The following is a 14,175-nucleotide window of genomic DNA, read 5'->3' as shown; positions in this document are numbered from 1 at the left end:
CACAGATGACTTTACTAGGTGATCTTTAATAGCAAGGTGATCTTTAGGTCTCTTCCAACTCAAGCCAGTCTGTGACTCTAGGAAGACTCTTAGCTTAGCTGACATGGGTGAGCCTGACTCTTCTGGCTCCCCTGCCCCGAAATGGTTGGTCTGTGACTGCTCTCTCTCTGCAGTGCTCTGACCTTGGTTCATGCCATCCCTCTTCCATGGCTTTGGAATGGGTTTTCATCCTGACACCTTTTTTTGCCATTGCCAGCTAATCCTGCTGCACAGGGCTAGCCCAGGGGAAAGGACCACCTATTTATTTATCAGCAGTGACAAGCTCTGAGATGATTGCCAGGGCCAAAGACAGGCTGTAGACACAGCCAAGGAGGTGGTGGGGTGCTCTTCCAGCTGCACCCAGGAGAGGACAGGGACATCTGCACAGGCTGGCCCTGCTGGGTGCTCTGTGAGAATGTGGAAAGTCCCTGACTGTGCAGAGTGCTCAGCCCTTGGTGATCCCCATGAACCACATGGGTTGTGTCCCAGCAGAGCAGGGGGTGTAACCACAGCCTGTAAAGCTTGGGACTCCCACGTGCCTCAGGACAGATTCACAAGGTGTAGTAGCACTCACAATGGGTTTTTTTCCCTTCTGCTGATCAGAGCATATGTCCCCATGTACATGGCTCAGCCCCTCATCCCTAACTCCCTCCATGTTGGGTATTCCCCAGCAATCTCCCTCTGTGCTGCCCACAGTCCTGCGTAAGTCCCTCTGCCTCCATCCACCCATCCTTTTACCATAAATCATTAGCAGAGGCAAGATAACATCTTTCCCTCTGCCTGTCCTTTCAGCTCCTCTTGCTTTTTAGTTTCTCTTTTTTTTTTTTTTTCCTTTTTCTCTTTTCCTTTATAGCTGTGACAGACTCAGCTAAAGGTCAGCGAGGCAGTGAGCAAGAGGAAAGGGAAAATTGCCTGATGACTGAGGCAAGAATGTCTCTTCCCTTCCCCGTGCAAAGCTTCCTCTCTCCAGCTCCTTTCCCCCCCAAATAAAAGCTTATTCACACCATCATTAGCTGGGTTGGAGGGAGTGAGGGTGGCTGTGAGGACATCGGTTCTGGGTGGGGAGGAGCTAGGGACATGGCTGGGGCATTGGGTGACAATGTGTTGTTTATTGATCGGTGTGGATGGGTTGGTTTTGTGGGCTGGGAAAGAAAAAAAAAACAAACAAATACAAGTTCATTTAAGGTGAGGCTGGAGTGATAAATGCTGGGGTTTGCTGGCTGATCGACCCGGCGCCCATCGCTGTCCTCGGGGAAGCAGCCAGGCCTCCGTGTCTCAGCAGTGCGTGGTAAACCATGGCAAAGGAAATTTGGGTCAGGGCTGCCACCTCGCCCAGGCAGAGTTTTGGGAACCAAAGGAGTGGCTGTGCCCCTTGGCACAAGCAGAGTCCAGACCAAGTCCCCCTCCCGTGTGGGCTCTGCTGCACCCTCATCCATCACTTGAGCTTGAAACCAGGGGAGAAGGAAGGGACTTGCCATCACAGCCCACACTGTGACAGCATCTCCCAGGAGCAGAATTCCCTACCAAATGAAAAGGTTTAATTACCATGACTATTCCGAGGGGTTTAGGGTGGGGTTTGTGCAGGCTGAGAGTGTGTCCTCACAGTGAGGTCTGGTAAGGTCAGCGTTAGGATTTTAGGCAAAGAGATGGTTTGCCAAGGGTAGTAAAAGGTGGATCCAGCTCTCATTAAAATGGTGTAATGGAGCACAGTGCATTTGGATGGTGGTTTGGACCAAAACATGTTTTTCTGCTAGGAACAGTGCATATTTTAAGTTGGAGAAAGGCAATGGATGCCCAAGGTTGGCCCAAAGACCTGGAGACAACTGGGGAAAGGAGGAGAGCCCTTTGCAGATGAGAACGATTGCAGCCATCAGATCTGGGAAGCCTGGGAAAAGAATAACAAAGCAGAGATGTTAAATAGAAATAAAAGCGCTTTCCTCCCATTCTTCCCTCAGAACTTCGGGGAATCGAGGGCGAGCTGGAAGAAGGCATTGTTCCTGGGATAAAGGCTTTCCCCAGGGATGGTTATGCTGCAGCCAGGGCACTGTGGGTTTGACCCTTGCCTGCTCCCAGACCTTGCTGGTCTCACTTGGGACCAGTGGTGGCATCTTGCAGGACCCCATTGTTCCATTAGGCTTTTATCTGGTGAAAACATTTTCAGCAGTATTAGGAAGTTGTCCCATCTGCTGTGCATGATGGTCTTAAGCAAGAGGGATGTCCCACTCTCTCCTTCCAGCCCTATAAGCCCTCTTGACTCTGGCCTCGCTTCGTTTCACAAAACCTCTCTAAATTTGTCCCTGAACATCTCCTTCTGCCCTTTCAGGATGGTGAGATGTGAACATGCTGACATCCGTCCTGCTCCAAAACCTCTGCCCCATGCCCAAACACCAAGGACCATGCTGAGGCATGCTCCAACAGTGCTTCGTATTGCATGTCCCCCAAAACCAGGAGAATAACCAAGGGACTTTGGTTCTTGCAGCCTGGCCATATTTCTTCTTTTCTGTGGCTTTCGGCAGAGTCAGCAAAATGGAGAAATTGGGTGGTTAAGGCGAGGGAGCAGCAAATGTCAGTTGAACCATCAGAGCCCTGTGTGCAGTGCAAGAAGTGCCCCGTGGGTACTGAAGATGTAGAGATAATAAATAATATTATTTGCCATCTATTGTTCACTGATTGTCACCACTTTTGCCTTCCCTAAGGATGGCTGGAGCTGGCTGTCCCTCATCCAGCTCTGTGCTTCCATGTCTGTGTGTGAGTCAGCAGGGTGGCCATGGGCCACCACAGCTCAGTGCCCTCCCTGCTTCATCCCCTGGTGCTGCTGGGGAGGGGGAGCATTAGGACTAGATCCCGAGGGGCTCAGCCCAGTTCTAGGTGACATCTGAGCTCTGCAGGGAAGGAGGGATCACAGCCAGTGTGGCTGTTGATGAGTGCTGTTGAGAGGTTTGCCTCCTCTGGTGTCTGTCTCATCCTCAGCAGATGTTGTTGGGACACCAAGGAGGTGGCCCTGGGGCTGGGAGCTGCCACCTCTCTGCCAGCCCTCTGCCAGGAGCAGCCAATTCCAGCCCGGGTGGCTGGTGCCAAGTGCTGTTTGGATGCGTTTGTTTGTTCTTACGATGCCATTTAGCAGCCAGGTAACCTGAGCAGTTGCCTATGGCAGCAGAGCAGGAGGATGAAAAATCTGTCTCAATGGACTCAGGCTTAAAGTGATGCCATGTGGCAATAATGCCACTGTGGTCCCTCGAGGCACCTCACCAGCTGGTGTCCCACACGGGCAGGCGACACAGGGAGGGCTCTGCCACCTCTCGTGCCCCATAATAACCCTATTCCCACCCCTTACTCATGTCCCTGTGCTCTTCTCCTGCACAGGGCTGATTTTTTGTTGAAAGTTTTAAGTTTCCTCTTGACACTTTCCTTCACCCCACTGAGGTCCCTCTCACTGGCATTTCCTTGAACACATTTCAGTACATCCCAAACTTGCTGTCACTTCCAAACTTCACAAGACTGTGCTGCTCAGCTCCTCCAGGTCATGGATAAGGATGCTAAATAGGGCAGGTCTGGGGATAACAACTTGGTAGTCCTCATCTCTGGCCTTTAGGCAGAGTTGAGTTGGAACCTAGTGGCTACAACCCTCTGAGCCCAACCATCCAACCCGTGTTTTTACCCATCCAGTTGTCCTGGCTTGGATACAAAGGGACTGGGTCTCAGGGGTGACAGGGAGCTGCCTTGGCACCATTCCCCTCTGAGCCCCCCAGGTGCCTCGGACAAGACTATTGGGGCAGGTTCAGAGCAAACCCCAGGAAGCAGCTCATCACAGAAGGACTAATTAAACTGCAGAACTCCTTCAAGCAGGACCAATTCACGGAGATCCCTCCAGCTTGAGAGGGTTATTGCTGCTGAGGCTGGGTGTGTACCCTGGGGTATCCCCATAATAGGGATGTGGTCATTGGCCTGACCCAAGACAGATGCTTTTAGGGTCTTAATACCAACCCTGGGGACCGAGGGCAGCTCCCAGGCACTGTGAATCAGCGGGGATCAGACCCAGCAGGCTGGCAGCAGGCAGGACAGTTGCTTCTCTGCAGGAGTTGTCTCCTACCTCCAGTCTGGTTGGCAGAGACAGTCCCATTTCAGCATCGTTTAAAATCTTGGCACGCTCCCATCGCTTCCCTGCCTTGGTACACGCTGCTAACTGAAAGCCTCGGGGTGGTGGTGCAGGGAGGATAAATGCTCCCCATCTAATTGCCTTCCCCCCACGTCTGAGTCTGCGGTGCAGCGTGTAGACGGGTATCCACTCCCCTCCCTTCTCTTCGTGCCTGTTATCTCCTGGGGCCATGCTGCGTAATTTAGCAAAATATTCTAACACGGTAATTAACGTCTGAACTTCAAGAGGGCACTGCCTTTTCACTGTCTCCTTCAGAGGAAGAAAAAGGAAAACCTTCCCGGCTGCAGTCGGATGAGCGAGGAGGGTGGTGCTCTTTGGAAAAGAAAATTGTATCTTTTAACGTGGGTTGTGTTGGGTTTTGTTAATCACTCTCACTTTTTAAAAAGCATCAGCCTTTTGAGTCAAAAAAAGGGTCTTTGACAGTGTAATGAGATGCTAGGATTTTTAGTATTATTCTCCGAGTCAGAGAATGAAACAGAATTTTTGCTTTATCAAATGAGCAAAGGCACCAAGGGGGTTGGATTTTGATCCACCCCATGGAAGCTCCATGAGGCCTGATGTGAACAGAGAAAACATGTTCTTTATGAAGAAGGAGACTTACATCCTCACAGAAGTCCCCTTCTGGTTCCCCATATCTGGTTCTGCAAAAACCTCAAAGGTTTGGTCTCCGGTCTGGTGGGACTGGGACAAACTGGGAAGTGTTTTGTCTAGGGAAAGGATGGAGGAGGAATGAGGGCTGTGGGCATGGGAGGGAAGGGATTTCAGAGAAGGAGTGAAAAAGAGCGACTGGGGGCCAGGGACATGGGGAGGAAGGAGAAATGAGGAGAACAACAAGTGGGGAGTTGTCTTGGGAGTCCAGGAGATGGGAGTTGAAGATGTGGAAGAGCTGGGAGGAAAGTCTGGGGTTTGGAGCAAGTGGGGCACAGGGGTAAAAAGGGGTTGTGGACTTCCGGAGCCGTGGCAGGAGGCAGAGTGCAGGAGCAGAGTCTGCAAAGAGCAGGGGTGGGTGCCTGTCTGTAGGACCACGCAGGGCAATGGTGGATGTCCCTGTACATCTGTGCCTGCCATACATAAATAACCATGCAAAAAGCTCCCATGCCCCCAGACCCCCATAGCTGTGCTGGCAAAAACACTCCTGTGAATGCAGCTTATTTGGGAAACAACAGATTTCTTTTAATCCTCGCCATTTTGATCAAAGGGCACAGTTAAGGTGGAGGAGGTCGAGTGTTTTTTGGGAGCAGATGAGGACAGGCCAAACCGAGGAGGACAGTCCAGTGCCTGGAAGCCCATCTGCCCTGTTGAGTATTTCATGTGCAGGAACATATTCTTGGAAAGCCACAGCACTCGTTCAGTCCCAGCATTAAAACCATGGTGTTGTATCTTAAATAGGGGAGGGGAAATGCCACCCTCGTTTCTCTGCGACCCGCGGAGAAGGCAGAGGAAGCAATTTGCGCAGATAAAGAAGTGAAGCCAGATACCATCTCACAGGATGGTCCCTCCTCCTCGCGTGGCTTTGTTTTTCTCCCTCGCCCTCCGTACCAGGCATTGTTAGTTCCCAAAAACCCTTTCAATGGGATGTAAACACAACTATTTGCGTCTGCCGCCGCGCGCTCGCTGCCTCTGCAGAGCCAGGAAAGCGCAGAGCCTCCGGCCAGCCAGGGTGGAGCCCGCTGCAATCAAGCACCATGGTCTCGCCACTGTTTCTTTCCATGTTTTGTGTTTCCCCGGGACCCTTGGGATGAGATCACATCCTCCTCTCCCAGGGTTATTATGTCTTTGGACAGGCAGGATGAAGCCAGTCGTCTGGGTGGCTTGAACTCCCTGTGCACCCAGACCGGGTGGCTCTGGTCGTCTGTCCTGCTCACCTTTGGGTCCTGGAGGTCCACCTCCAGCCAGGGGATATGTAACCACCAGGCTACTGTTGGATGGCAGCATCCGGGTTGATGAGTGACCAGATTTTCTTCATCACTGTCTCCAGTAATTGCCTCTTAATGGTTTCCATCTTCGCAGGAATTCTTTCTGCTGTTCCAGATCCGGGGAGAGAGAGTGTCGTGTTTCATGGTTTCCCTTGTCTACAGTGGAAAGGAGTAGGAGGAGTTTCCCACGACTGGGTACAGGATTTTGTTCCTCTGGCCTTAATTCAATTTGCTGTTAAGTATCTCTGAGTTCCTCAGGAGCCTGACAAGGAGGATAACCAACATTTTGGTTTACTCGATGCAATAAACAAACTAATCTCCTCTTACCATCCTCCCAGGGAGTCCTGGTTGTGTAATAGGAGAACAGAAGTCTCATCCTGAGCTGAGAAGAGCGCATCAATGTAAAAGGAGTTGGTGCCACCAAAACTGGTTTGGGTCATCCAAAATATGTTAGAGAAAGTGCCTGCTATGGACAAGGCTATGATGCAGCCACGCAGGCACAAGCAGCTCCAGCACAGAGCTCCTTCCCCCCTGTGCCACTTCGTCTGGGCAGCTGCTTGTGGGATCAGCAGTGGCCCATGCTGGTGGCCTCTTCCTCTTGGAGCAGCAGGAGCTGCTGTCAGTACATTTTTCTCCCAGGCTGAGACCACAACAGCCCAGTCAGGCAACTGGGAAGAGGGTTCCCTCCACGAGACACATGATGTGGTGGCACCTTGTGCATCTTCTGTAGGCTTGAAAACTTCCCAGATCCCCAGAGAGCTGTGAGCAGAAGGGAATGGGGAGAGAAGCACCATTGCTAGTGGAAGCAGCTGGACACAGACTGCCTCTCCCAGCTCAGCTGTGTTTTCAAATCCCAACAAATCACATTTTGGAGCGCTGCAGAGCCTGTGCCTTGTGCAGAGATAAGCACAGGCAACTCTGTAAGGGAAAGGTTTTCCCCAACATTTTGTGTTTGGGCAACCTCAGCGTCAAATGGGTGAGCAGCAAAGATTTCACTTATGCCTGTGAACTTCTAGAAGTCTGTTTCCATGTGCTCATTGTTTCTTCTCTGGAGAAAGTCAGTCTCATCTGACTTCCCTCGATCCCAGAGAGGGTCTCTGTGCCCCTTTAGAGAGGGTGGCACTGGCATAGCTTGTTGGTGGGCACAGGATGAGCTCAGCTGACCTTCTGATATCCTGGGTCAATGAACTGATACATCTGATGGTAGCAAATTGTAGAAATGCAATCACTCATCCCCACACCCTTGTTTGTACTTTGCATTTTCCCCAGTCCTGGCTGTTTTCACCACCCCGTGCCCTGTGACAAGAAGAAAAGTGGAGCTGTACCATTGCCTGTGTCTCAGAGAAGTGCGTGACTGTCCCCATGCAGAGCCATGCAGTCCCATGGATCTTATCTCAGGCATCTTCCTTAAAGACTTGTGACAGTAGGTTGATAAGGGGCTCCTGGAAAGGCAGAAAATTGCTACTGATGTCTGTCCGCACAGAGCCCGTGAAGCAGAATTGGCCTGTGCTCCCAGGAGGACCCACCTAGCAGACTGTGAGGATTCCAGAACGTTTTGGGGGCAGGAGTTCCCCATCTGTGGTCCACTAGAGCAGGAAGAGTACCTGCAGAGCTGTGTTAGCACCTAAACTGCACTGTTGGATGTAGGGGATGATCACAGAGCCATAGCATGCTTTGGGGTGGAAGGAACCTTTAAAGCTGATCCCATTCCACCCCCTGCCATGGGCAGGGACACCTTCCACTGTCCCAGGTTGCTCCAAGCCCTGTCCAACCTGGCCTGGGACACTGCCAGGGATCCAGGAGCAGCCACAGCTGCTCTGGGCACCCTGTGCCAGGGCCTCCCTACCATCAGCATAAACAAGTTCTTCCACCTATTTAGTCTGAATCTCCTTTGTTTTAGTTAAAAATTATCACCCCTTATCCTGTCCCTACAGGCCCTATAAAAGCTTTGTCCTTACTTTTCTTATAAGCCCCCTTCATAAGGGAGTCTCTGTGATGATCCTGACCACAGAGCTGAAAGAGATCCATCTGTCAGAGGACAGAGTCCATCACGGCTCTTCCCAAGGCCCTTTCTGGTTAAAAGCAGGACTGGGAAGCACCATCCAGTAAATCCACTGCATTTCCAGTGCAATATGTCCACTCTGCTTAAGCTCCAGGTGGCACAAATAACTGATTTTTCACTTCCTCATGGAAGTAAGTCTCCATTTTCCCCCGTGGCCTTGCTCCACACCAGTGAGCCAGTTGCAGCACCTCGGCGATGCATTTGCAGCATGCTGGTTCCCCTGTGGGCATGCTCCTCAGTTTCTGGGAGGGGGGAATCCTGGGAGGCACCTCCTCATGACCCAGGTGCGGATGAAAAGCATACCTGTGGGCAGCCTGGGTGTCCATGCATGTTGCCACGACGCATGAACCCGTCGGGGAGCCAGGGTGAGTGGCGTGTGGGCTGCGGTCACCCCGGCTTTCCCTGGGTCTCAACCCAGCCTCTCCGTGGCTCTAGGTGGATATTTTCCAGGTTTCTTGCGCTTTCACGCTGGAGTCATCACCAAAGCATCATAAAACACTGCATGCTAAGGGGGTAGTTAGTGGCCGGCGTTGCTTATGTGTCATTTTGCAAGCGATATTGTACACAGTAATTAGTACTGTGCCTCGCAGGAGATGTATCATTGCATCTGGAAAGGGTAATGTGTGCGTTGGGCTGCTCCCACCCCATCTCCTGAGGAGAATTGCTGAAGAACACAATTAAACCTCCGTGGTTTGGTGATAAGGGACAGTGGGGCGGGTTCTCCTGTCCTCCTTGTGGTGTGGGCACCCCTGAGAATACCAAGTAAGCACTTCAGCTTCTCAGCAGGCCGGGTGATCTCAGAAAGCAGATAATAAACCCAAATATTTGGGGTATATCCCACTGCCTTCGCTTTTTGGTTTGCTCATGGTGGTCTGCACCCCATGCACGTGCATCTGTTGCTGTTCAGGAGGATCAAGCTGCTTCTGTCCGTGGTGAGGCACAGCTGCAGTTTTGGGGCTCTTTGGGTCCTTCAGCCGTGGCTGCATGTCTACCCCATGTGGCTTATGATGCTTATCTCTGTAAAGATGTAAAGGGAAGGTTCTGGGGCCACAGAGGCCAGGGAAGATGAGTCCCAATAGCACACCATGGAAACCAGTTGCGCTCAAGAGCCACCCTGCAAGGCGCTGCAGCTCCCCACAACACACAGCACTTCCAGGAGCAGACCCTAAAACTTATTTTGGGTTGCTTATCCAAATATTTAGCACCCAGAGCCCACCTGGGCACATTGGCTCTGCAGAGGACCTTGCCCAGTGCTCATCTCTCAGCGTGACATAGAAATTTGAAAGAGAAGGCGCCTGGTGTCTTCCACCAGTCTGCAAGGCTGAGTCCAGCACCAGAAACAAAAGTGAGAAGCCTTTCGCAACTGAGGCTGGGTATTATATGACTGGCTGGGCAGATTCTGGCATGCAGCCTCCTCTCTTAGGAAATCAGGCAGACTCTTTGTCTGCTTTCCAGCAGGAACTGCTGCTTTCATTGCCCAGCTTCGCCCGATATGGGGGAAACCGGCTAGAGAGCAAAGGGAAGTTTTCGTCGCAGACAGCCCCAGCCTCCGGGGGATGATTACAGGTTAAACTGAGGAGTGCGTGAGTCCCAGCTCACCTGCCCTGTTGTCTGCCTCATGCTCCTCTTTCAGATCCCTCGTCCACATCCACCAGCTGGTTTAAACCCTGTGGGAACCTGGTGGAGAGGGATGGGATTGTGCCCGTAGTGGGAGTTGGGCAGAGGCACACAGCAGGGAGGAGCAGCTATAAATAGTTAAATAAATAATAGTTCCAATGTGGGAGTGCTAATTTAATGGGTATAGAGTGTTTACCTTAAAATATTTTAAGTAAATATGAATTAGATTGCAAACAGTGAATGCAGTTGGCTGGGTGGTCACACGAGTGCCGGGACTTTAGGGCTGTGATTTCCCTGGAACTCTCAAAGCATTTTCACCATTTTTTCTTGCAGTCCTGGTCAGGTCTGACTCAGGGGTCACAGAGCTTTGGGAAACACTGTGCTCTGGCTGAAGGAACCACCCCAATGCTTTGAGAGCCTGGTGCTCACATGGGGCACCATCAGTGGGGGTGAAATACTCTTTGAGACATACATGCAAGTTGTCATTGATGAGTGAGGACATCCGTGGTGGGAACACAGGCAACACAGTCCATGTAGTCAGCAAGGTTCAGGGCCCATGCCAGGCTCCCTGATCTCCTCCTGCCCCATCAGGCAGAGGTCAGAAGCAGGTACTGCTTACACCCCTGCATGCTATGGCCGTGATCAGAACATGCAGAGAAGCAGTGCCATCATTCTGATCCTCCAGGCTTCAGTCCTTTGCACTGATGCAGGTGGCTGGCAGCCATCTGTGGCCATGGATTTGGACTCTGTTTCCCCAGAGCACCAGCAGATCTGACTGCTGGGCTGTCCCCTGATGCACAGGGATGCGCCTGGGCTTGGTGGGCAGATTGTGGGCCTCCCCAGCCTACATGTCTCAGGCAGAGGCTCACCTGTAGTGCTTCAGACTGGTATCTCTTAGTGCTCTGATGGAGCAGTGGAGCATGTGGTACTTGGGTGGACAAGTGGGGCACGTGGTGCCTCTGGAGCAATGGTGCTCATGGATCCTGGATGGATGAGGTGCAGTGCATGGTACCTGGATGGACAAGGTGGGGCATATGGTGTCTCCATGGACAAGGTGTAGCACATGGCACCCTGGTGGACACACTGGAACACACGCATTCTCCTTGTTCAGCCAAGTCACATTAGATGGTGTCCATGAGGGCAGCGTGAAGTTGGAGGGTGCCTGCCCAGGGCTGGGGGTAGGATGTGTTCTGTGTTTCATCATAGAGAGGTGAGACTGTTCCTCATTAGCCAAGTGTCTGAGCACTTGACAGGGACATGTTCATCCTCACCAACACCTTTTGAGGTAGGGAAGCATGTCCCAACCCTGTGTGTGGGAAGCTGGGACTAGTGAAGTTGCAGCCTTTCTATGACCACATATCCTGGGGAGGGAGTAGGATCACTGAGGAGACCATGGCAGAGGAAGGGCTGGAGTCAATCTTAACTACTTTCATGCTTTAGTTTTCGTGTTACATTCTTTACTAAAGAATAGCAAAAATAAGAAAGGTGTTGTTAAAAGGTAATGTCTGTTACTCTCTTTGCAGCCCTGCTTCATGCCACGCTCATGAGCTAAATACCCCAGGAGGGAATATCTGGACTACTGCCTGTTTATATTTTTCCCTAACTGATATATTTTTTCATTGTTGGTGTTGGATTTAAAATAATCTCATATTTTCTTGTGAAGAATCTGAACTGTTTGTGAGAACTTATCTCAGAGCACGCGGCTTGGGCTTAACTAACATTTTCCAAACAACTCAGCAGAAAGATAAACTGGGGGGGGGGGGGGGGGGGGGGGGAGGGGGGGTGTAAAAAAAAAACTGTTGCATGATTTAAAACCCTGGCTGAAGCTTTGGCTAACGAGAGATAAAACCGATGGACAACGTGCTCGTCAAGATGCTGTAAACACCATCTTCAAAGTGAACAATCCGCCAAAAACAGAAGACAGTGAAGACAAAACTCTGAGAGCAGTGATAATTCCTTGCGTTACCTCTTTTTTCCCCTGTCTATTTTCCAGCCAGTGTGGAGCTGGTAAACAAACAGGCATTTATTTGTAGATGAAAGGAAACATGGAAAAACAAGAGTGGGAAGGAGAGATGATAAGGCTCAGAGTCACAATTCTGATTTTAACTAATGGATGTGACTTTGGAGTAACGTTTAGTTATGCTGAGCAATTTTTATAAGGGCAGTTTTAATCAGTTCAACTGCTTTTAAAAAGTCTGCCTTTCTCTAATGAATTTCAGATACTAGTGAAGCCAGTTTTCCCATTTTTTCTGCTTTTGCTTAGTGGTTACTGTACGCAGGGGTTAGCTCAGGGCCATCAGGGCTTGTTCATCCCAAAGTGATGGGATGGAAGTGGCTGTAGCTTCGAGTGTTGCCAGTACCTGTAATTGTCATAAGGATGAGAACAAAGGAAAATGTATATTTTTGGTCCTGTTTCCAGGGTCCTTGCTCGTGGTTTCCGTGTCTGTGGGGTGAGACATGCTGAGCTCCTACACTTTGCCGTTGTCAGGTGGAGCTGTTGACCATCACTGCACACCCTGGGTCTGAACGAAGAGAGATGAGCATCTTCCTGCACCGTCCCATGCCATGCCCAGCAACATTTTGGTCCTTCCTGAAAGCTGCTGCTGTTTGCAAGCTCATGTTTGTGACACAGAGTTCATGGAGAGCAGAGCGGGGTTGGAGTTGGTGCACCTGAGACTCCGTAGTTTCGTTGGCACCCCTTGCCCTTGCACCACTGTGTAATCGGCCTAGAAGGAGCTGTATTAATTACAGTGTTTTGGATGTAACCCTTTCCCATCAGGCAGTTTTGTGGCTGTCAGAAGTGTCCCCAACGGGGATGGAGAGGTTCAGGGGTGGGTGGCAGAGCCCTCCCCTTCCAAAAGGCCACTCCCAGGGCTGTGCTGCTCTGGTGTGGTTGGCAGACAGCTGCATTTATTCCCTGTGTGTGTGAAATGAGTGTTTTCTCACTGCCTGCCATGGGATAAAAAAAGCAATGCAACCTAAACAAAATTTATTATGGAAGTCGTTAATCTAAATTTTACCCCATGTTTTGTCACTCTTTACCTTTAAATCTTTGTGTTTACAATCTCTTTTCTCCCCTCTTTCTGATTTTATGCCCTTTCCTCCTGGAAGTGTCAAAAGCCAAGCTGGACAAGGAGATAGAAGGAGAGTCATAAGGGAGGAGGAAGAGGAAGAAGAGGAATTTCTCACTGCTTCTCTCTTCTCTTTTTCACAGTTGTTGCAATCTCAGGATGTGAAGGAAGATGCTGTGCTTTGCTGCTCCATGGAGGTAGGAGGCACCTCTCCATCTGCCCTGATCCTCATTGCTTTGCCCCTTCTGTCCTTGCCCGTGCATGTGTGAAGCAGCTGTTTGATGTTTCCAGACCCAACAGCTGTGTTGTCTCTGTGCATTTTGGAATGATCAAATGGTTTGGGTTGGAAGGGACCTTTCACGGTCATTTAGTCCAACGCCCCTCTGCAATGATCATGGACACCTTCCACCGTCCCAGGCTGCTCCAAGCCCTGTCCAGCCTGGCCTTGGACACTGCCAGGGATCCAGGGGCAGCCACAGCTGCTCTGGGCACCCTGGGCCAGGGCCTGCCCACCCTCCCAGACAGCAATTCCTTCCCAAGATCCCATCCAGCCCTGCCCTCTGGCACTGGGAAGCCATTCCCTGGCTCCTGTCCCTCCATGCCTTGGCCCCAGTCCCTCTGCAGCTCTCCTGGAGCCCCTTTAGGCCCTGCCAGGGGCTCTGAGCTCTCTCTGGAGCCTTCTCTTGTGCAGCTGAACACCCCCAGCTGTCCCAGGCTGGCTGCAGAGCAGAGGGGCTCCAGCCCTGGGAGCATCTCCATGGCTTCCTTTGGCCTCACTCCAGCAGGTCAATGTCCTTCCTATTCTGAGGACCCCGGAGCTGGATTCAGGACCCCAGGTGAGGTCTCACAAGAACAGTGTAGGTAGAAGACCACCATGAGATAAGAGATGACCCGTTGAGATTCTGTCATTGGGCTCCTGATGCATGTAAATGGATGCAGGAAGTTTGGTAGCTGGGCTCCCATCACAATATTTTATCATCCTGGTTCCTTCAAATCTCACCCTCCATTAAGTTTTTAAGCACAGAAACAGCTGTATTGGAGCAAAAGCTGCCCCATGACTCACACAGAGGTTTGCTGTGCTCAGCAGCAGTTTTGCAGAGAAGCAAATGACTGGACATGGCACTCAGTGCTCTGGTCTGGTTGACAAGGTGGGGATCAGTCACAAGTTGGACTCAATGACCTTGGAGGTCTTTTCCAACCTAATTTATTCTGTGATTCTGTGAAATATAGCAGTTTTATTGGTTACTTTTTTGGGAAGTGATTGGCCCATGGAGATAGATGCTTTTCTTGCAGAGAGTGGTTGAAGTTGCAGCC

General features: G+C 51.0%; 1 protein-coding gene across 5 annotated transcripts in view; it reads left to right on the top strand.

The window, feature by feature from the left end:
* CTIF (cap binding complex dependent translation initiation factor) overlaps positions 1-14,175 on the top strand; it is a 143,383-nt gene that overhangs the window by 123,967 nt on the left and 5,241 nt on the right. For all 5 annotated transcript variants that reach the window (XM_042028194.1, XM_042028197.1, XM_042028196.1 and 2 more), the window contains one exon: positions 13,005-13,058. In XM_042028194.1, coding sequence (XP_041884128.1) covers positions 13,005-13,058 — 54 coding nt within the window. The remainder of the gene's footprint in view (positions 1-13,004; positions 13,059-14,175) is intronic.

This window comes from Corvus kubaryi, unplaced genomic scaffold, assembly GCF_017639235.1.
Source record: "Corvus kubaryi isolate FWS band 111438036 unplaced genomic scaffold, C.kubaryi_AGA036_p1.0 37308, whole genome shotgun sequence".
In the NCBI taxonomy this organism is placed as follows: Eukaryota; Metazoa; Chordata; class Aves; order Passeriformes; family Corvidae; genus Corvus; species Corvus kubaryi.
This window is presented reverse-complemented; position numbering and strand designations above follow the sequence as displayed.